The 23209-nt window shown below is 45.7% G+C and overlaps 1 protein-coding gene across 5 annotated transcripts in view; it reads right to left on the reverse strand.

Annotated features, from left to right (window-relative positions):
* LOC135393829 (dual specificity tyrosine-phosphorylation-regulated kinase 4-like) overlaps positions 1–23209 on the reverse strand; it is a 117683-nt gene that overhangs the window by 20992 nt on the left and 73482 nt on the right. The window contains exon 1 of one of the 5 annotated variants that reach the window (XM_064624121.1): positions 11587–11904. The exons of 3 other annotated variants lie outside the window; for them this stretch is intronic. In XM_064624121.1, the coding sequence (XP_064480191.1) occupies positions 11587–11871 (285 nt within the window). In that variant the 5' untranslated portion in view covers positions 11872–11904. Of the gene's footprint in view, positions 1–5437; positions 5537–11586; positions 11905–23209 lie in introns of those variants that run through there. One more of the 5 variants, XM_064624124.1, reaches the window with a different exon arrangement.

Genomic DNA, 23209 nt, shown 5'->3' on the forward strand with positions numbered 1-23209 from the left:
TCCCCAGGACTGCAAATTGTCACTAAACTTTGCGAATGGTCTCCTGAATGCAACAGGCTAGGTAAATATGTGCCCTTGGTCAATTTGAACGACATAAGGCTGTATAACTCAGACAATGTAGCCATTTTCCAGCTACACAGAGTCAGAAACAGTTAGCGCATCTTTCTTCGCAAATTGTGCCCTAGTATGGCGCAAGATTTTATATCACTCGATATATCACGGTTGATGGTTTGCTTCGAAGTATTTTCATGCATGCTAACCAATTATGTACCTGGGACTCTTACAATAGCGCGTGAAATGCAGTCTCCACCCTGTGAGATTCATTTACGCCCGTGCATTTACTCCCGAAAGGGACTATTTTTTGTGGCAATGCATTTAGTCCCCAAAAGGAGTAAAAGTACTCCCTTTTTGCTTAGAGTGCATTGCGTTTTTGTATAAAAATTGTTAATTGCTCGTGAGGTAATATTTCCTTACATAATACTGTATTTTTCTCGTACAGTATGGTGTAAAGTGTTTCTGTAGCCATACTGTAAGCGGGGAGAGGAGCCTCGTCAAGCCTGAGTGGCTTTCTGCTCTCTTTTCCGCAATAAATAAATAAATAAAAGAAATAAAATTCAAATTCAATTCATTTACGGGGAAAAACGGGTGGGATATCAGCGAGCTTTAGTAGATCGGAAGGTATTCACGATAACGGTTCCGCAAACATGATAAGCCAATCGCACTGTTTCTTTGAAGCGGGTGACATCACAAAGCTTTTATCTGATAACTTCCTTCATCGTGCCGTTCCGATGTACTAGTCGCTGTTGATTTATCAGCTTTGTTTAACGTATCGTTCTCGTCTTACTAAAACGGTCCCTCAACCCTGCAAAAACTATGCATCACTTGTGCCCCGCGGCGCATGCGCACCACGCTTCCATGGTGTGGGAATGGCGGCATGACATCCTTTCCCCCCTTGTTTTCCTTCAGTTATTTTTCTTTTTACACAACAAGTACGTACTGAATCCAGCTGTCGGTCAGTTACGAGGTTCAATAGTTAACTGCCACTTTTCTTGAGGGCTTACTCTGTTCTGTGGTAGAGCCCGCATATTGTGCAAGTAATAGGAATAATTATAAATTTTTGTTGACTTTTCTCCGCTTCTCTGCTTCAATTTTTTTTAAAGCATGAAATACCTAAAATCCACAGTCTATACAGTTACGGGCTAGATCTTAACATACAGACCGGCGATCAAAAATAATATACTTCTATAATAGACTTTCTGAACATGGCAGACATAAAACAAAGTGATCGTGCGTGAAACTACCACAACCCCTTGGTGTACAGACCCCCATAATCTTCTTAAGGCCTGCAGGCATTACAATACAATTTATTTGAATTGCTTAACAGCATAAAAGATATAAAAATATTTACACTATGTCTTAACAAATCTGAATCTGTTTTGTTAAATCCCTTCGTTAAAATTCAGTAATATCTATTCCTCCCTCATTTTTTTCTTTGTTAGTGTTTTTCGATTATGTATGCTTTGACATATTGTATCCCTTTGTGTTGAATGTCGGGTACAGTGTGTTATGTAAATCTTCATCTGCAAGTTGATGCGTTTTCGCTGCGGTAGGGAGTGCGGCCTCCGTCAAGTCCTCTGGACTATTTCGCCTCACCTCCCATTCACTAAAGCGATAAATAAAGATATGTCATTATTAAATAATAAAAATAATTCGAGACGACGAGGAACTGCAAAGAATCTCTTGAGGAAACATCGCTGAACAATGAACGAACGCTGAACTACATTCTTTTTATTGAATGCCTCTCTGCAGGAAATCTACTCTCTATTATGAACCTAATGCATCACTGTTCCTTTGTGCGCGCCTCTTCCGATAAGACAAATAAACGTGACAGTTTATTCGCAGAACTTCCTAAAGGCCTCGCCCATTCCTGTCAATATACGTCTGCTTGCCCGCCGCGTGGCCTCAATAAGCGCAGACGACGCCCCGAGAATGACTGTTTCGATTTCTGCATATCCCCCGTTCTTGCTTCATTTCAGCCCAGTTATGAGGCGTTATTCTGCACCAATAACGGCGGGGGGGCTTTGCATCCGGCGGAGTTATCCTTTTCGAACAGTTGGGGGTATATACCCACTCGTGCGCATGCCCTAAAAGGAGGCCAACGGAAGTGCACATCCTCGTTATCGATCCCCCCCCTCCCCTCCCATTTTTGTGCCATATTTAGCACTAGCCAAATTAACGAGGCACCGGACGAACTTTGCATAAGCGCTGCAGTAGAGGCTCAACGATCAGAGATACGCCCGGAGAGACAGCACACGATTAAGGAAGATGAGATAACACAATTACTGCGAGGACATTCCACCGTAATTCGAGGCAAGCACCCAGCCGCAACGGCAGGAACTGCCGTCAGCGGAGAGTTTAGTGAGAGCGATGAGGGGCGAATGGGAAGTGGACTATATATGGGAACATACCGAATACAGTGCACCTGCGTCGTCAAAAGGCGCTATCCAGAATGTATCGTTAGGACATCCCATCCTTGTTTCTCCAACTATATACGCTCAACAGGCGTGTGCGTACTCGTGCTGTGTACCATTGAAAGCATGAAAGCTAGGACCATTAAAATATCTCGACTTAATTGCACCGGTAACGAAACGCTTTCCCATATAGGTTTCCGTGCAAATGTACCTTGACACTCTCTCGGTTTGTTGCTGACGCGTAGGTAAATGCACGCTAATGAACGCTCGAGCTTGGCTCAGTGCTGTGAATGGAGTGGTATAGAGAAAGCTTCTACGGCGCCTGGGATTCATTTCGTGTTCGCGTTGGTTGGCCTGATTAACGATGTCTACGGAGCCTCCGCGTCTGGCAGTAGCCTTCACGCGAGCACCTGTGTAGCCTACGAGGCAGTCGTGGTAATTCTGCACCATATATGCAGGGAAGATGCGAATGTTCGGATTCATGGTGCGCGTTCGAGAAGGATTCCGAATCCAATATGATATTCGATATCCGAATCGAGTCGAATGTGTATCTGAAGATGAATACTATATTCGAATGGTTCCCGATCTGCACAAGTAAGCCCGAAAAAAACAGATCCCGTGGCATAGTGGTTAGGGTGATCGATTTCCAGGCCGAGACTGGGAGGTGACACGGGTTCGAATCCTGTCACCGGCTGTGCTGTCTGAGGTTTTCCCTGGGTTTTCCGAAGAACTTTCCGGACGAATGTGTGCACAGTTCCCCCTGAAGTCGGCCCAGGACGCTTACTAACCCCACTGTCCCCCACTCCTTCCCGCTGTCCTCTCCCCATCTGTCGACGTGTGTACTCCGCTCATGGCCACAGTTGCTTCGTGGCGCTAACACGGAATTAAAAAAAAAAAGGGGGGGGGGAAGCCTCAAGACGAGAGCCGTCGATATTTCGAACAGAAGAAGCAGAAGAACAGTCTCTGTTCGAAATGTCGGGGCTCTCGCCCTGAAGACAATGCCATAACATTTCCTCACCGGTTCACTGGACTTTCAACCTATGCGTTATATGCAACCTATGCTTTCAGCCTATGCTTTATCGCAATGTTAAACCTTGCACCTCGCCTTGAGTCCGAAATATTAGGGAGTCTTACCACAGCCGAACAAGAAATCGTGTTCGTACAAGGTATAGATGGCTCAACGTAGACGAAATGGACGTTGGATGTGGATATTGTTGGTGTGTGTGTGTGTGTGTGGATTTACTTTTCTAGTGCTTAACTTGATTAAAATTCTCGTTCGAGATGTCTTAATTTGGTGGGTCAACAATAAAAGTGAATAAAGCAGGAAACGTTTCCTTTTTTTTGTCACCTTCAGAGGGCTATAGAAAAGCTTCTTGAGCCCAAAATATATTTTAAAAAATCATATTAAAAAATGAAACTAAGCTCAAAATCAAAATATAGCTTAATTTAGCGCTACAAATCATGAAATCTACTAGTGAAGACATATTTCACGTAGAAGGGTGTCGTGACCACCTAACGGGCAAAAGGGTCTGCTCGTTTGTCTGTACGTTGCGACAATCTCACAGGGGAGAGGGTAAAGTTTGGAGAAACCACGTGACTAAGTATCTGTCCAATCATAAGGCAGCAATAAGGGGGTATTCGTAGACCGGCATCGGAGTACAGAAGAAACCAGGTGCGCCTCAAACCTTCCAATGGTCTCCCCTTATTTGGGACTGAGACCAATGAGGTCGCTTCACGGGTAGTAGGGGAGAGAGGGAACTGGGGAGCTGCGCAGACAGTTGACCTATTTGCATATAGCGTATTGTTTTCTTCGCGATGTTTTCCTCAACATGTTGTGCTTGAGCTGGTTGCTTGAGCAGGTTGTATATACAGCTGAAATCGCAGGCATTTTATCGACCCCTAACCTTGAGATTTACCTGGTCCCCCACAGTGAAATCTTACAAGCATCAAAGTGTAACGCGGCGCAATAAACACTGTAACATGCGAGCAGTATACCTACTAATTCGTTTTTAAAGATGAGCTCAGACAAAAAAGCAGCTGGCAGATAGGGTAAGCAACACCTTCACAAAGCAAACAGTGGGACAGTGAGAGCAAACTGCATCATTCACAGCTCGGCTTCGAACGGTTCCAAACAATACCACCCGAGTGGTGAAAGAACAGGGAGAAACCTACTTTGGGACGACGTCCGAGAAGTGCGGAAATTGATTCCGTACTCGTCGGGCTTCTACGATCCGCCATTTGGTCGGGAGAATCACTGTAACCATTGCTACACCCTTAATACAGGCTTTTCTTTTGCTTCACCGTTGATGCAGATAATGGCAGGAAAAACTCATGGCCTCCCTTTGTACTTTTATTGTAGATCGCCAGCGCATTTCTACGAAGGTCAACACCACATATAGCGCAGCCCGTTCTCGACGCAGCGATAAAAGGTGGATACATTGGGCTTCCGCTGCTTTATAAAAAAGTCACGCCTGAATGTTCCACTTCCAGCGTACTCCAAGTAACAGTACGGGAAATGCTGTTTCACTTAGACAATGTACTTATTTGTGGCCGCAGCTTGGCACACGCAAAAGTAGAGCAGGGGGGGGGGGGGGGCGTGTTACTTATGGAACGAGACGAAATCTATTACAGTAAAAACGTTACGAGCAATGCATACTAACTGGCGGTTAATGGCAACTGATGCTTATGTTGACAGGTTCAGTGTCAACGCGCGGCTTATTTTACGGAAACTTAACAGTGGTTTTGGATTTCTTGTGCACGTTTCATTCAAATATCTTTCAAAACCAACGTACCGTCGTACCATGATTTTCACGGCGGCCAGCGTTGTCCCGTATTTTTAGCGTTTGTGGCGGTTATAATGGCGGACGGCGAAAAACAGCTCCACAAATGAAGCGAAGGAAAATTACAGATACAACAAAATATGACGCAGTATACATGCGTAAAGGTTTGCTCGTATAGTGGCTTACCTCTTCAGACATCATAAACATGACCAGTGCACTCCGACAGAGGCATGAAGCGCGAAAATCGTCGTCGTCGTTTTTTACTGTACACACGAACTGTGCGTGTAGGAGAAGTATTTTGCCATGTGCTGACTGAGTTTTCTTTTTCTTCTCCTTTTAGTTATGAGACGTGAGGGCCGAAAAAAAGTCGCCACACAAACAGGCTGACTCGCCTAACATGCAAATCTACCGCTGATTATTATACATGTTACACGTTATGTTGACTTTTTTTGCAAGAAAATTTGATGAACATAATAGGAGTAGGCAAGCTAGCTGGTGTTGGCTTAATGTTAACACTGCCTTGACGAGGAGAACACACGACAGACACACGCGAAGCCCGAGTGTGTGTTCTTCTCGTCCTGTGTTTTCGCTCAAACTCAAGGCAAAATTTGGTTGATGCGCAATCAACTGGATGCTCATAAACCTCCTGCAATCCTTGGAGGACTTCTCACTTGTGCACGTGACGAAGTCAATAACTCCAAATCGCGTCGTAATGTTCTTCGCAATCACGTGCACGAAGTGCATTTTCTCCTATGTTAGTACCAGCCAAGCGATTTTTGGGTGGGCAACAGTATTACCCTCCTTTCTAATATCTTGTATTGACCAAAAGCGTGTGTGTATAGAATATATAGTAAGTCACTCTCGTGCATTTAGGACTGCGCATAGAAGTCAATTACGGCATTTTTTTATTTTTTTGCTGTCTAACGTTATTATCTCTTTTGTTGTTGTTACAAGGTTAACATGTGAAATATGTCGGCAAGAGAATAAATAAACTTTTAGCGAGGAATCAACGGAACATCTGCCTTCTAAAACAATGCGAGATATGCACGACATTTCTGTGCCACTTTACGCCGTAAGTCACTCGTGTTGTTATCTGAGGTGTGACGTGATCGAGGAAGAAAAAAAAAATCCGGCGAAGTTAAGTACTTGAAGTGTGCTTCTTATTTATTATGGAGGTAAGAGCTCATCAAGCAGCGTGACATATGGTGGAGAGTTGTGGCACATATTCATGGAGGAGTTAGTCGATCGTTTATATTATCGGACTTAACGAATATCGTATTATTCTATTTGCATATTACAAATCGAGCGCGCTAATTTTTTTGTTATATATATATATATATATATATATATATATATATATATATCATAGAAAAGACGACGAACGCCATGAGAGAACCAAATAGACTCGCAGTTAACTACAGCCATGCAAAAATCAAAAGGAAAGATCAGCGTATATTACATTTGCTTCGTATATGGCGAACCGAATACATTTTAAAAATCGAAATGGACAAGTGCCGAACATTCTGTTTCACTGACCCGGATTTATTTTCGACACTACCCATCTCGGTATATACTCGATGTCTTTCTATCTCTCAAGAACTTTCTTTCCTGAGACCCGTGGTTGTTGTAAACTCGCACTGACTCTTAAAACAAGAAGAAAAGAAAACATAATATTTCAGTGAGAAAACACTTAGCAAACCCGTGCTTGCGTTCTCACGAATTCACGTGACTCGCAAACGTTCACTCCTGGCGGTACTTTATGCTACGATCGTCCTATATGACGGCTGTACATATAAAAAGGGGCCCGGTAATGATTCGCTTCAGGTAATGCGACTCTGAGACAGCGTAAACGGCTCAGAGGGACACTCTATGCCATCGAAATGCCCGGTGTATAGGTTATATTCCCTTAGGACCATCTTGCGTTTTCCGTGAAGCTGCACACAGGGATAATGTGTTGCAGTCATGGACAATCTTCACCTTAACAGCGAAGGTTGACATCAACGCAGTGTAGGATGGACGCCTTTTGTAGACAGAAATGGGGGACGTGTTAGGTTTCCTCCACCTGCCATTCGCTGAAGGGCGTTACAGGATGAAAGATGAAAGACACTGAAAAGGTTAGTCAGCTGTAGGGATCGAACCCGCATCTTCTGGATTTCCGGTCCAGGGCTCTACCATCTTTCTTTCATCTTTCATCTTTCATCGTTGATTTCTTAGGCAATTTGAGGCTTTGTTTGTATCTGTCCCTTCTGTGTTGTTCCAGCCTCAGAACATCAGTTTCTCGTTCAACAGGTGCCGCTTGCGTCGATTTCCGTCGTATGAATGTGTGTATGAGTGAGCAAAAAATGTAAGAGTGAAAGGAGGGTGAGTGAGAGTGAGTGGCTGGTTTGTCGTCCCTTCAGATGACGCACCCCGAAAGTCGCTGGAGAGGCGTGTTAGCTTAGCTCAATTAGTAGAGCCGTGGACCGGAAATCCAGAAGATGTGGGTTCGATCCCTACAGCTGGCTAACCTTTTCAGTGACTTTCATCTTTCATCGTTGATTTCTTAGGCAATTTGAGGCTTTGTTTGTATCTGTCCCTTCTGTGTTGTTCCAGCCTCAGAACATCAGTTTCTCGTTCGGCGTTACAGGAGTGCACACTATTCGCTAACTTCAATTGACTTGCATACTCAGCGGATAAATTCTCGGCATCTCCTTTTCTTTTTCTTTTTTTTCTTGTTCTCGCGTTTCATTGTCATCATCAATTTATCTTCGTATTCCTGTTTCTCTTTATTTTGTAACCATGTAATCTCTAACCTCTTTATTTTGTAACTATGCGATATCGCATTGTTGACACTCTAAAGTACCCGTCCCCAACAACACCGAATATCCTCTGGACGTACGAATAATGTCCTAAGGAATTCGTACGTCCGATATGGATATCCTCAGAATATCCATAGGACGTACGAATCCGTTAGGACATTATTCTTACATCCTATAAGGATATTCGGTGTTGTTGGGGACCAGAGACCAAAATATAAACCATAGTTCGAAATATTTGCAGCACCGGACATAGAGGCTTTTGCTTCAATAATCCAACATAGCATTCGTAACGCAATTAACATTCCAAACTTGCAAAAACAAACGATCCCGCGTAGAGTGAGGAACAATTCGAACTGCCTGCTGTCCAATTCCTTCGGGATCGTTTGAAATAATGACGCAAAACCGCGGAGGTCCCCGTCATATTGCTTAATCTGCGTGCAAAACATCCACCGATTTCTCTCGTGCGTTCCTATGTTGTCGCAGACACAGCCTCCAACTTCTTCCCACAGTTAATTACCCTGCACACCCGTCACCGAACATCAACGGACCACGTCTTAACCGGCTCATAATATCTGTGGCTGTTTCTCACGCTCAGCGCACTGTCCACGTCCCGCGCACAATTCCCCGCAGACTCGTCTTCGAGCACAACCGACTTCTGGCTGTATATTTTCTGGTTGACAGAGCATAGCCGGCTTTGCTGCTGCCTCTGCAAAGCCCGAGGCTGTTGACCGGGGACGGACAGTCCCTACACGTCTACGCTTGGCTACATCCATGTGTCACGTCCCTTACGGCCAGCCAGGCGCAGGAATACAGCCGGTGCATCCGCAAGAACTTATCGTCGCGCCAGCAATGAACGGGAAAGCACGTAGGCAATTACGCGCTTCGGACGGCAGCAAAGCCGGAACTCATATAGGAAAAACAAGCGGGGAAGTCGTCGCAAGGTTAGCGACATCGCAATTACAAAAGTGGCAACTGACAGTCAGACTAGTCAGGCTGAAGTCCGACTAATAACTTAGGAGTATGCAGCTCGTGGGCGATTTAAACGTAGCACGAAGATAGGTCATATTGGAAAAAACCGAAACAATTGAGTGAAAGCAATGAACACAAAGCACACATCAGTGTAGTCGACATCACTGCAACGTTAATACAACAGTTTGCAGTCTTTAAAATAAAAGGAAGAAAGATAGGGGTAAATAGGGAATAGATTTCAGATTTTGTTGTTTAATGCATGTTGCTGTCTGTATTTAGTTCATGTCTCAAACTTTGCCATACATTGATTATGCCATACATTGAAACTGAGATTTCCCATATTACACTTGACATACTGAGAAATTCCGGAGCAGAAGTCCGTTTCCCCGAGACGCGTGAAACATACTTTATAATTTCAAACCGTTGAACACCACCACTGCCTTTCCTCCCTTTCTTTTTTCAATACACATATCCCCCCCCCCCCCCAGTGTACGATCATATAAAACGCACACGAACGAATACACAAAACAGACTACACTAATATTTGTTGGCACACTAAAGAACGACAATCGTTCGGCTATCGCCCAACTGAACTCTCTAATCTAATGATCGTGCACAGGCACACGAGACGTGCGGGAGGCAGTTAAATGATGTTGATAGCAGTCTTGCTGCAGGCTATATCCGTTCGTGTGGATCTTCTTTGACCGTCCAAGCACGGGCGGTTTTAAATGAATCACCAGCCAGAACAGCTTTTAAATTCTTTTTATACTTCGTAAGCCTGACGGAAACGAACAAAAAAACGTAGCCTGTAAAGCGATTAAATATACCACATTCTACTTTCCCTCTGCTTCGACAGAAACACAAAACGAAGACGCGATAATTCGATCGCAGGACATGTAGAACTACCGACGTACACGCGCTTATAAGTCAATTACCTCTAACACTGGCAGCACTTGTCTCATGTTCACAATCTCGTTGTTCTCTTGCAAAATTGCGATGAGCCTCGCCCAGATGGCCAGGGCTTAGGCGCCTATGACTTTATTGGAAGAGGATCGCGGGATCAATGGAAGCTATTCTGGTGACGCGTCTAAAGAGTACATCCCCCGCCCGACTTAATTAGGCGCCGCTTTAGATTGTTTTCTCCGACATCCTTTAGCCGGCTTTCTTTATCGGGGGTCGCCGTTCGCAGCTGACAGGAACACGCGGGATCCCTTTTCGATCCCTTCCTTATCAACGACTATTCAGGGGGTGCAAAGAAAACAAGTTGCTGTTTGGCTTCCTTTCTGAAGCAAGTGTTTACGCTTCCACGAATGCAAGGTCTCGAATTGTAAACATCTATTTCTGGGAGCGAGTTCGAGCTGCGTGAAGATGAAGGCTTGAGGAAATGAGATTCCCTTTCTGAATCTCCAGCGTCCTTCACCTTATGCAGGACTTTGCGGTTTTCCAACTTATCGCTCAATGAACTCGGGAAAGTGTCAATCTTCAATCTGAGGCGTATAACTGCCCGCAACTAAATTTGCTCGCGCTATTTATTTGTACTTCCTATTTGCAGCGCCAAAAGTATCCTATAGTACTCTTTAGAGAGACAGCTATAGGGCCCGCCAACGTCGACAGCCGTGTAGTTGTGTGCAGTTGTGGATAGAGATTAAGAGAAGAAGAAGAAGAAAGAAGGGAAGATGTTACAATGGCACAGGAACGTAATAGGTAATTTGAGTAGATTTACACGTAAGGTATAGGCCCCGGAACGCGCCGGGTGATCAGGGTCGGAACGTGGTCCAATAAACTATAGCTACCATATCGAAACGTGTTTGGATGCAACTTTGGATCAAAGATGCAATTGCTTCTTTTCGTTTTTTAGTGCTTTCGGTGTGGTGGTGCACTCTAAGAAAAAAAGGAGTACTTTTACTCCTTTTGGGGAGTAATTGCATTGCCACAAAAAATAGTCCCTTTCGGGAGTAAATGCACGGGAGTAAATGAATGTCACAGAGTGAAGACCGCATTTCACGCGCTGTTGTTGTAAGAGTCTCAGGTACATAATTGGTGCGCATGCATGAAAATACTTTGAAGCAAACCGTTAAAAGTGATACATCGAGTGTTATAAAATCTTGCGCCAAAATTAGCGAAGAAAGATGCGCTAACTGTTTCTTACTCTGTGTGTCTGGAAAATTGCTACGTTGTCTGAGTTATTCAGCCTTATGTCGTTCAAATTGACCAAGGGCACATATTTACGTAGACTGTCGCATTCAGGAGACCATTCGTGAAGTTTAGTGACAATTTGCAGTCCTGGGGAGTAATTGTCGGGACTAAATGCTGGGTTAGGGGACTAAAATGGGGAGTAATTGCAGACTAGGGGAGTAGAAGCTGCAATTACTCCCCGTTTTACTCCTTTTTTTCTTAGAGTGTGGTGGTGTGAACACTCTACCACTGTTGGCCTCACAACTGTGGGCAAGGTTACACCACTCGCCACAACATGCACCACTATATGCCCCTTTCTCCGCCCGCAGTATTTAGCACTCGCTACCAAAACCGACGACGCTTTTACTTTAGATTCGTGAAGTGCCTCATTACCTTCTTCCAGAACTTCCACCGTGCAGTGGAGCTGCTGCGCTCCAATGTAGAGGCCGGCACACGTCTCGCGGGTGAAGTTCCTCCTACCGACACGTACTTCTCTGCGCGATACGTAGTAATTTGTTGAGTGCCCAGTATGTAGTGCTGTCCACTGCATCCGCACGCTGGGAAGCAGCATTGTCTGTCCCAAAAATAAGGAGGCACTGGAAGTCGCGGTGATACGTGTAGGACCTCCACGCTCGGCGGCATCCCGTTCGAAGGGTAGCACGACACGGCGAACCACATGGTTAGGATAAAAAGCGCGGCACTGGACCTTGATCAGGCCTCCGCTTCTTTCTTTTCTTTCTTTTTTTTTTTTTTTTTTTGCTTCGCTTATCCAGAGGTTTTCATTCTTCGTGGTTTCCTGCGAATGCCAGAAGGTGTGGTATCTCTGTCCTTTAGTGCAAGACTTCCCTCCGTAGCATTCACGTCATATAGTTCCTGCTTATAGAACATCGTGACCACATTCCAGTTCCGAAAGTAAGTATCTTTCTCCAAAATAGACGAACCTCTCAAGTACTCAAGTAGCTTTCCATTGTATATCACGCATATACATACGGGCAATATACCACGTGCTGTCACCCAAAACCACGATGCTGTTCTGCCAGAGTCATCCTATAAGCGCTGATGTCAGTCATCGAACCACAACCACCTTCACACTTCGTCCAAAATCTTCTCGTATTGGAACAGATCTATCCCCAAAGCACGTTCCAACCGCGCACAATACACGTGAAGTCCATCACCTTTAGAACGAACATTCGGCACGATCACGGACAGCAACACGCCCTCTACGATGCATGTACACACAAACGAGACTCGAAGTCTTTGCACGAGAGCAGACACAGGAAGGAGCAGTTAAGAACAATGTCACCAGGGGTAATCCCGTCCCAACTTTGGCGTACAGTGACAGGTGTGTGTGCATCCTACTGGTCGTCGGCTGGCTGGGCAGACTGCGTGCGTCAGCCGTTCGCCTCCTCGACAGCGCCCCCCCCCCCCCCCCCCCTCCTCTTTCTGCTATCCCGGCGGCCGCACAATTGGTGGTGGCAAAGACTGGCGGAAACGTTGGTAGCTCATGCGTTGCATGCTTCTGGAGGTGCACGTACGCTTGGAGCGGATGAGCAGTATTTAGGGGGGAAGGGACAGTGAGCCTCTTCGGGGCTTCTTATGCTTTTGTTCTCAGAGAGGATATGCCTCGGGCGTTGGACCTTGTTGTTGATATCGATTTGGAGTATCGCGTAAAGGACTATAATGTTAGAAGCTGCGCTCATGTCTGTCTCGTTTAACGTTTTTGTGCCGATCCTGATACTTTCTTCGTCACAGATGTATTTGTTTCGTACGCCATATACACTCTTAAAAGAAGGGTGTATACTTTAACTCCTTTTTTTGCCACATATATAACACCCTTTTGGAGAGTACAATTACGCTCAAAAGGGTGTCTCCTCACTCCCCCAAAGGAAGTAGCATAACACCCTTCTCCCTACTGGAAAGTAATATTACTCCCCGGCAGGGAGAAGGTGTTATGCTACTCCCTTGAGGGAGTGAGGAGACACCCTTTTGAGCGTAATTGTACTCTACAAAAGGGTGTTATATATGTGGCAAGGAAAGGAGTTAAAGTACACCCTTTTTTTAAGAGTGTACGTGGAATAACTAATTAATTAATTGATAAATCGTGGATTTACGTCGTGAGACAACTATGATCTGTGAAATGACTTGAGCGTTGACAACACACGACAATCATGTAGTAGGCAGAATGAGGCAAGCCGGCTGGTGCGAACCATCTTGTCCAGGCATCATTTTCTTGCGAATGCGTTAGAATAACGGCCTCCAAATTTCATACAAAATGTACGCAAACTAAAATATCTCGATGTGCCTGTTGGACACCATTTGTCTCGTACCATATTATCCATCTCTTCATTCTGTAAGCATCGGAGGTATGCGATTTTGGGTGACCCCACAATGATGTGTCAAACTTACTAAATGAAGGACCTCTCCGACCAAATGGGGCGCAGGTCTACATCAGTTAACACGACCTACACGCGCAAATGTAATGTGGACAATGTACTACACAAACAAAAAATAATCATAACAACGAAAACATTCATGCTGCATATTGGTCTACAGTCGCGGACATGCTGACTATGCGATGCAGGGTCATGCAGCTTCTGAAAGGTGGAATCGCGCTAAGAATCTACGGACAAAGCACTTAACAATACTAGAGAGGACAACACAAGCGCGGCACTTCAACTGTTTACTGAACAAAATTTTGCAAGACCTTACCTTTACGAAGAAAGAAACAAAATTTGAATCGGAGTTGAAAGCGCGCATCTACAAGACTCTTGTAGATGCGCGTTTTCAAATCCTCAACCTCAGCTCTAGTCATGATACCACTGGGTGATTCCACCGAAAATCAGCCAAGCATGGAACCTCGACATCGCCGATCTCACCGTAAAAAAAATATGTGTTACCACATCGCAAATGATGAAAAAATACCACAAAAGAAACTTCCATATTATAACCGTTCTCGAGGGAGAGGAGGAGAAAGAAATGCGGTGTATTGGCGCCTGGTCGTTTCGGCCTACTTTGAGCGCTTCCCAAGCGGCAGCGGTGGGCCGCACGGCAGTTATTTTTTTTCTGCTTATCCTCTGGCAGGCGGACAATGGATTGACGGCTTCTTACTGTTTTGGCGCAAAGAGCCACTATTTGAAAAAATGCCAAACTTGGGTGAGAGCGTTAAAGTGGCTTCAATTTAAAGCCTTCTGCCGCGCAGCCCACTTGTCGCACAGACATGTAACACACACCGTTGTGTTCGCCGCTAAAAGCTCTTTCTGTTGGTATCAAAATCATCATCATTTCTTCAGCGCGTCGCATCCATATTGCCCTGAACACAGAAGCGGTTTCATAAAATTGGCAGATTTAGCACGCTTCTGACCCAAAAACCCCACCAAAAACATGCCTCGATTTTTTTATATGTTACGCAGAAATCCTTTCCCCGCACACCCACAAAAAATCGTGATTCGTTCTTTATCGTGCTTCACGCGGCGATTTTTTAAAAGAACGCAGGGTACGCGCCCTACGGGCTCGCCTGCCGGGAACCCCCCAGCGCCGAATTCGTGCGCGCGCCGAAAGCGGAGGATACTTCAAAGTAACTGCATACACACGTACACGTGCACACATTTTACTTGATTAACTTCGTAGGACAACACAGATAGAATTCTGAATATACAGCAACAACAGCAAGATAAACGATAACGACATACATATTTACACTGGTGACATGACTTTCTGTATTTTCTTCAGCTTGACATCTGTTGCGGATCCGGTTTGCTTCTCCCACACGTAATAGCAACGAAGTCCCACAACTGGCCGAACACCTTTCCACTCCTCCAGCTTTATTTCTCTGTACCTGTGCACATCTTCAGCTGGAAGATGCAGGAGTGTTATATTATGGATCCTGTTTGACAGTGCTGCTGTGAACTCCGCTGCGTTCTGTATTGCCTGAGTTGATGAAGAGCGCAAGTTGTACATTGTTGCTGCGTGCTTGACGACGCCTCCAACTCCATCGCACGCATTTTTGCCGTGACCCGGAGCCGAAAAAATCCATCTCTTGGCGGTGGCATTACGACTCATCTCAAAGTACTGGAACCTGTTTTTAAAATGAGCGGTTGCCCCATCGGAGACGTATACTGCGCTCCCATACAGAGGGCCGTGGTCTTCCATGTGCTGTTCGATGGTCGACAAACAAAGGAGGGCGGCCGCGCTATCATGTCGGGTGTCGTCGGATATGACGGCGTAGCAGCGAGCTCCAGAGGATGCAGTCACTACGCACGTGAAGAGTGAAATTTGGTTTTTATGCCAATGGTAACTTTGAATCTCTTTCGGCAGAATGATCGTCCAGTTTTCGGAAAAGTCAAAATGAAGCACGACATGACCAGACCTCACAGCACACTTCTCCCGATGTATGGCTTCGCGCTGAATCTTCCTCACATAATCGTGATTCACAAAAGTACCGACCCAGCGCTGCAAAACAGCGAGGAATTCGCTCACCGATACTGTCCGTCTTAGCAGTCCTCCGTTCTCCCATGTAGCAAACAGGATCTCCTCATCGTCGGGGATACCTAAACTTTCTGGTGTCAGGGCTTCCGGACCGGGACACTGGTCACAGTCTCCCGAGAGGCATGCTTCAGAGTTGATGTCGCAGACGCACATATTGATGATCTCCTGTAACGTCAGCTCTTTCTCGCTGTTGTTTATGGCCGCTGTCGTCGTTAATTCAAAGTTTGCGCAATATGTACACACGCATTCTTCCCTGCAGGGACTTACACTGACCCATATCGGTCGAATTGAGTAGAACTTGCTTAGGCTGAGCTTCACATCAGGATATTTTGTTTTAAATTTCCTATACGCTTCGCGGATAGAACAGGTCATATAACGTTTTGCTTTAGTCGTCTTCTGTCCCCCTTCCTTTACTTGTACGACGTCTCTTGCTCTTGGGCTCTGGACGGAGCAGTCTAGCTCATCCACGGTGTAGAAGCTCATCGCTGCTAGCAAGTCCTCTTCCTTCAGGTGAGCTCTTTCGTAGGGGTCAGGTGTTGCCCACACATGCTTCTCTGCAACCAGTCTCTTCGACTTGCGAATCATATACCGCGTTGCTTCTGGAATGACTTGCTGTATGTCCCGCTCTGACATGAAGGAAGGAAGCAGGGTGAGAATCTGGCAGCGTATTTGCTGTGACTTGCTTTCTTCGTAGGCTGTTCTGATGTTCCCAAGCAGCTCCTCACTCAGCCTATTGCTGGAACTTGACGTCCCAGGAAGCGAAACGTCAAAAGCCCTCTCGATCTGTCGGCGCGTCTTCACGTTAAGTGCTTCACTGATTTCCATCTGCTTTTTCTTCAGATACGGCGTTGAAGGCTTTTTACGTTTCCTCACTGGTGTCACGTCGATCCCTTGTCTTTGTATGAGCTCGTTAATTTCTCCAATAGTTTCGTCGGGCGTTGCGAAAGGCACATCATCGCCGTTGCTTCCAGACGACACTGACGTTGTCACTTCCTCTGATTGCATCAAAGTCTTTAGGTGAACAAAACAGTTCCTGCAGATCATGTCCGATTCGCGTGCATTCGCTGTCCTCTCGGCACCAAGAGCAGATTTCAGGGCTTTCATACCGATGCTAGACACAGATCGGAAGTCCTTTGTACGTAGAACTTTCTTCTTGTGTCGACGGCAATAGTCTGCACAATAAACACGTTCACTACTGTGCACCGAACTCATTCTTTTCAGAAGAAGGTACGACGAATCACGACATCACAGTCGATGAAAACAACTCCCACACACAGATTGAACCTAAAGACGCGGAGCGTAGGTGACGAGGTTGTGCTGTTGTCCGAGCGGTGCAGGTAAGGGGGAATGAATTGGAAGTACACATACACTTTTTGAGTCAAAATTGTCATTTCGGTCATGTGAACACGTGATATAGGGCTCCAAAGGCGTGGGTTGAAGGACGGGTGCACGTTCCCACAGCCTTGACGTCGAGTGCCGTCGAAGCGCAAGGTCACCCAGGAAGTGTCCAAACGCTTTTTCGGAGACACAAGTGAGATTAGCAGTGGTCATGGCGACGCATAGGAACACGGTTGACTGTGCTTGAATGCGGCTTCCTGAGTAGTTGCGGCCTTTGTGAAGCTAAGTTCCGCGCAATCCATACGTAGGCGGTTTTAGCACGGCACCACGTATTTACTCTGCGCATGGACCCTGTTCATATAGGTCATAACACGAAGCGCAACGTGAAATTGTTCACGTTGCCTCTTAAAATTATTTTACAGATACCATGCAACCGCTTTCGGTCAGCGCGCGCACGAATTCAGCGCTGGGGGGATCCCGGCAGGCGACCCCATAGGGCGCGTACCCTGCGTTCATTTAAAAAATCGCCGCGTGAAGTACGATAAAGAACGAATCACGATTTTTTGTGGGTGTGCGGGGAAAGGATTTCTGCGTAACATATAAAAAAATCGAGGCATGTTTTTGGTGGGGTTTTTGGGTCAGAAGCGTGCTAAATCTGCCAATTTTATGAAACCGCTTCTGTGTTCAGGGCAATATGGATGCGATGCGCTGATGAAATGATGATGATTTTGATACCAACAGAAAGAGCTTTTAACGGCGAACACAACGCTGTGTGTTACATGTCTGTGCGACAAGTGGGCTGCGCGACAGAAGGCTTTAAAATGAAGCCACTTTAACGCTCTCACCCAAGTTTGGCATTTTTTCAAATAGTGGCTCTTTGCGCCAAAACAGTAAGAAGCCGTCAATCCATTGTCCGCCTGCCAGAGGATAAGCAGAAAAAAAATAACTGCCGTGCGGCCCACCGCTGCCGCTTGGGAAGCGCTCAAAGTAGGCCGAAACGACCAGGCGCCAATACACCGCATTTCTTTCTCCTCCTCTCCCTCGAGAACGGTTATAATATGGAAGTTTCTTTTATGGTATTTTTTCATCATTTGCGATGTGGTAACACATATTTTTTTTACGGTGAGATCGGCGATGTCGAGGTTCCATGCTTGGCTGATTTTCGGTGGAATCACCCCACTGCGAGATGGGGGTCAAGTGGGGATTTTGTAAGGACCATGTTTCTGCGTGTAGTATTCTATTTAATTAGCCTGTCGTAGTTTGTTTGCTGTTTGCCTCATAACATCCACAAAAGGATGCCACTCCGGTTAAGGGACTATGAAATCTGTTCAGCCGCAAATCCAGTTTTGGCGAGGAGGACTCACTCTTTTCAGCTAACCTTTCCTTTTCACTTTCGAAGCCATTTTAGCATCCTTTCGCACCCTAGCTTTCTTTTGGGGCAGTGAGGTCGCTCAAAACGGACAATCAAACGAGTTCTCCTTTTTTCATTTTTTTTAATGCTTCCTATATTTTCCTAGAGCTTCGTCTACGCCTGCAGTTCAGCAACATAACATCGCCTATACATAATTTCTTTTCTCTCGTCGGTACCAGTCGAATTCAATCACCCGCAATCTCGTGCAAAGTGGATCGCCCAGCAACGCCAGGACATTAACGCGAAGCTCGCTCCTGAATAAAAGAAGTCCCTATACTGTAGCAACGAGAAACCGCCGCTAAATCATCGGGGCCAGCATCGCGTTCTAGAAACCATCAGCCCGAAACCATGAGCGTTCCCAAGTTCTCGTTTTTCATTCGCAGCAGCGAAGTGAGTACATTTTCGAAAAGTGCGTCGCTTCCCGAAGGGTTCGCTCCATCTGCACGTAACGATGCGGTTTCGAAAGTTGGTTTCCAGTCTCAAGGACAAAATAATTTGGGTCATATAATGGTTCCGAAGAGACAGGTCTAGATGAAGAGTGTTGCGGGATGTATTTCGTTATTTCCCAAGGAAACGTCTATTATGTTTGAGCGGCTATATAATGCAGACGAACGATCTATACCTGGAAGCATTCGTCTGATGAGAGTGTCTCGTGAGCTTGGAGATGGGACATCTTTTGATATCTGTTCAGTTTTTCTTTGATATAAATGAATTTACGCGCTTGTTTGCTATTTTTTGTTTTTCTTTGATATAAATGAATTTACGTGCTTGTTTGCTTTTTTTTTTTCTTGCAGACGCAACGAAGAGAAAGTAAAGTGTGCGAAAACTGATATTTTATATAAGATAATTTAAAGATATTTTAATGTTGCAGATGTTTTAAAGTTAAAGATTAACAACAACAATTAAATGAGTAATAATGATGTCATACGGTGTTTCGATTACGCGAAAGCTACCTATGTATCAGTAAAACATCCATTTGGGCTTGTTGGTACATTTCCTTGACGGTAAAAGCGCTAAAAGAGACAAACGCAGACGACGCAACATTGAGCACTACTTTCAACAATGTAACGGACTGTCAAACCATCTTCATTTATGCAGCAGGAATTCCATCGGAGAGGTAAAGGAAATTCCTTCTGAATAAATGAAGATGGTTTGACAGTCAATTAAATAGTTGAAAGTAGTGCTCTATGTGTTTGTCTCTTTAACCGCTTTTATCGTCAAGGAAACTACATATGTATGGCCCACGCACCACACCGCTCTGCTGACGTCACCCGAAGAGATCTGGCCGGGTCGATGTAAATGTGATTGCGCAGTGGCAATACAGTGTACAACGAAAATTAGTGTGCGTGGTGGTCCCTGATGGTCCCCATGGTGGCTTGATTGATGAAGCGGGGTTTCGAACCACATTATATGTCACTTCGCCCCTCCTTCAAGGATCGCATAAAGGGTTTAGAAGCTTCGAGACTCGGGAATGCTTTTGTTGTCACAGCTATTCCATCCTACGGAGAACATAGTATGTGTAATAATAGCATCTACAATGTGAGCCCTTTGGGAACATCTACGTTAAGCCACGATTCGTCGTAAGAAGTTAGGAAAGAATATAGTCATCTATCTTCACATAGAGAGCATTACATTAAGTTCGCGGAATATCACTCGACAGCAAAGGAATTTTTCATTAGGCAGTTCAAAACGGTGACGGTGTAGACGTCAAGAACGTCTCTCTTATGTGCCGGCACCTCTCGCATATTAGCTTTTGGACAAGTCGTTTTCACCGCATTTTCTCGAAAATCGATATATATATAGAATTTGTTAGCTGCACAGAGTCTTGACGAGCACAGCATAATATAATTTAGCCGATTCTTCTTTCGGTTTTTGTCCCACGTAGATAACAGACACATGAACTCATTGAATACAGAATTCTAATCTCTCGTTAAGGTACAGTACGAGCTTCAACTAGCATTGAAGCAGCTGTTGCTGGCGTGCAGCGATGGCACCGGACATGAAGGGCTCGCCGCTTTGCCTTCCCATGTATTCCTTCTCTTTTCTCCTTTTTGCATCTTTAATTTAAAGCGCTGCAAAGGACTTTAGGAAAGGAGGAAGTTAGGCAAACGAAGCGAGAAAGGTAAGCATTGAGGAAGCGAGAGAAACTCGGAGCATCTGTTTTCTAGTGTCTGCCAGCCGTTGCTAAGGCAACCACGCGCTTCTGCAAAGTTTGTACGCTGCGTGCCACCTGTTGCTCAGTTACCCAAGCAGCACAATATACGGAAAGTTCAAGGGCATGGGGGTGGCTGGCAGGTGTCATATCCTGTGGCATGCTTTATTTCGCCCATCTGTTCACGAAAACAATAAAAATCTACCCGCTTGTTCCTAGATGAACTCACACTTTCAATACATTATGCAACTTGGGCAGTGCCACATCCCGGGTTACACTGCTACCACGCGAAAATCTGGTATTGTGCATCTTGTTCACAGTTTCCGTAGAATAGAAAGCTTCCGTCCTGCCCAAGACAGAGAAAATTTCGCGTTGCCGGTTGACCCCCAATGGTACCACGAAGAGATCATCAAGGCCCCTGCAAGCGTCCCTGGTGCATTCCTGGGCGCTGATACATTCACCACGCGGAGAATGAACCCAGCATTGTTTATATTAATGGAGATATTAACTAAAAACCGAGGCTGAAGGAAGCGACTGCCGCGACCCGACCACTGCCGGAGCGACGGAGAAACTAGGTGTAACGTCAGAAACAGGTGGCTTTCCCCATTGGTGGACTGGCTTGGAGTGAGCAAACGATGGAAGTGACGTCTTGCCGCTTGTAGGTGGCGTGTCGGGCGGCCGCTCGCTGCCTTTTTTGCGCGTGAACTGTGCCCGTGCCTAATACAATGCGGCTAATACATCACCACCAGCATTGGCGTAGCGTATCGCTTCTGGCGAAGAAACTCCCCCTTCATAATCTCAAAATAAAGCTGTTGTTGTTCTTTCTTCTTTTTTTTTTTTCGTCCTTGACAACCGAGAACTCAAAGTTTTCGGGAATCTGTTCATGGTTCTTTTTAGGTTTCATCGTTCCCTGGGCACACAATGTTCTCGGGGAAGAAAAACCAAAACATCAGCCCCTCTGTGCAAGTACGCCCAGCACCATGTTGCCACACAACGTTGACTTCCTGCCAGTGTCGGATATGCACACAGCCGCTCCGTTACACATCAGAGCACCTTGAGCGAAGAGAAACAGTGGAGCGTGAAAGCCCCCGTGAATGACTGCAACGCGAAGCGAGAACTACAGCCTCTCCATTCTCTAAACATCTCATTAGAAAGCGCAGATCTTGCCCTTGAGCGACCATCGCATATAGGTGTCAATGCCTCGCCGCTGCAAGGTCACTTTTCATTTCTGGGTTCTCCATTCAGGCTTCTTCGCCGCGAATTTCGCGCTCTTACAACACGCGAGATAGACAAATACTCCGCGTGCATGAAAGCTAGGACCATTAAAAGATCTCGACTTAATTGCACCGGCAACGAAACGCGTTCCCATAGGTTTCCGTGCAAATGTACCTTGACACTCTCTGGGTTTGTTGCTGACGCGTAGGTAAATGCACGCTAATGAACGCTCGAGCTTGGCTCAGTGCTGTGAATGGAGTGGTATAGAGAAGGCTTCTACGGCGCCTGGGATTCATTTCGTGTTCGCGTTGGCTGGCCTGATTAACGATGTCTACGGAACCTCCGCGTCTGGCAGTAGCCTTCACGTGAGCACCTGTGTATAGCCTACGAGGCAGTCGTGGTAATTCTCCACCATATATGCAGGGAAGATGCGAATGTTCGGATTCATGGTGCGCATTCGAGTCGGATTCCGAATCGAATATTATATTCGATATCCGAATCGAGTTGTGTGTGTGAAGACGAATACTATATTCGAACAGTTCCCTATCTGCACAAGTAAGCCCACAAAAGCCACAAAACGAAGTGAGCTTCATATGAAGATTCGCAACCGTATATGCATACATCACGCAACCGTCTGTGACACATTGCAGCAGTCTTATCACAGTGAACTTATCTCGTTTGTCAAGCTTGGCTAGAACGACAACGAAGTGGTGTCACATCACGTTTCCTTCAGTATATACGACGGGACACACCGCGTTTCACTTTGTATACGGTATACTTTCGTTCACTGGCATTCGCCGTCTTGCAGTATAGTTATAGAGTGCAGTGAATGGCCCCTTGCGGAGCTGTGAAAGAAATTATATTAGCCATGCCGTTCCTGCTGGATGTGGTCACCGGCACGCTACCTAGCTAGGTTCGACCAAGCGAAGGCACTTCTAATACCCCTGTCACACGGGCAGTCTTCAATGATCATTGAAACCAATCGTCATTGAAAGTGCGTGTAGCGCCACCTAGCGTGCAACGTGTCAACCTGTCGGGGAACATTGAATCCAATACTCTTTGGGAAGTTGACACGTCACACACTTGGTGTCACTACACGCATTTTCAATGGTCATTAGTTTCAATGATCATTGAAGACTGCCCGTGTGACAGGGGTATTAGTGTGTTGAACGCGGTAGTATTCTTAGGACGTCGTCCAACTACACTTGTGAATCACCAGAAGGGGCCTCCAGCGGCTATTCGTTTTCGCTTGGCTTCCCCTGGCCCTGTACCTATATCCGTGCAGTTCAGCTATGTAACCATTCGCTTCGGCTTACTTTGATTATGTAAATATTCACTTCGTATTCGCTTCGGTTTCAAAGTGACTATTCTCATACCCCTGTCCACCATAAGTAGCAACTTGGGGTTAACCTGAA

The sequence above is a fragment of the Ornithodoros turicata genome, chromosome 5 (genome assembly GCF_037126465.1).
Source record: "Ornithodoros turicata isolate Travis chromosome 5, ASM3712646v1, whole genome shotgun sequence".
NCBI classification, from domain to species: domain Eukaryota; kingdom Metazoa; phylum Arthropoda; class Arachnida; order Ixodida; family Argasidae; genus Ornithodoros; species Ornithodoros turicata.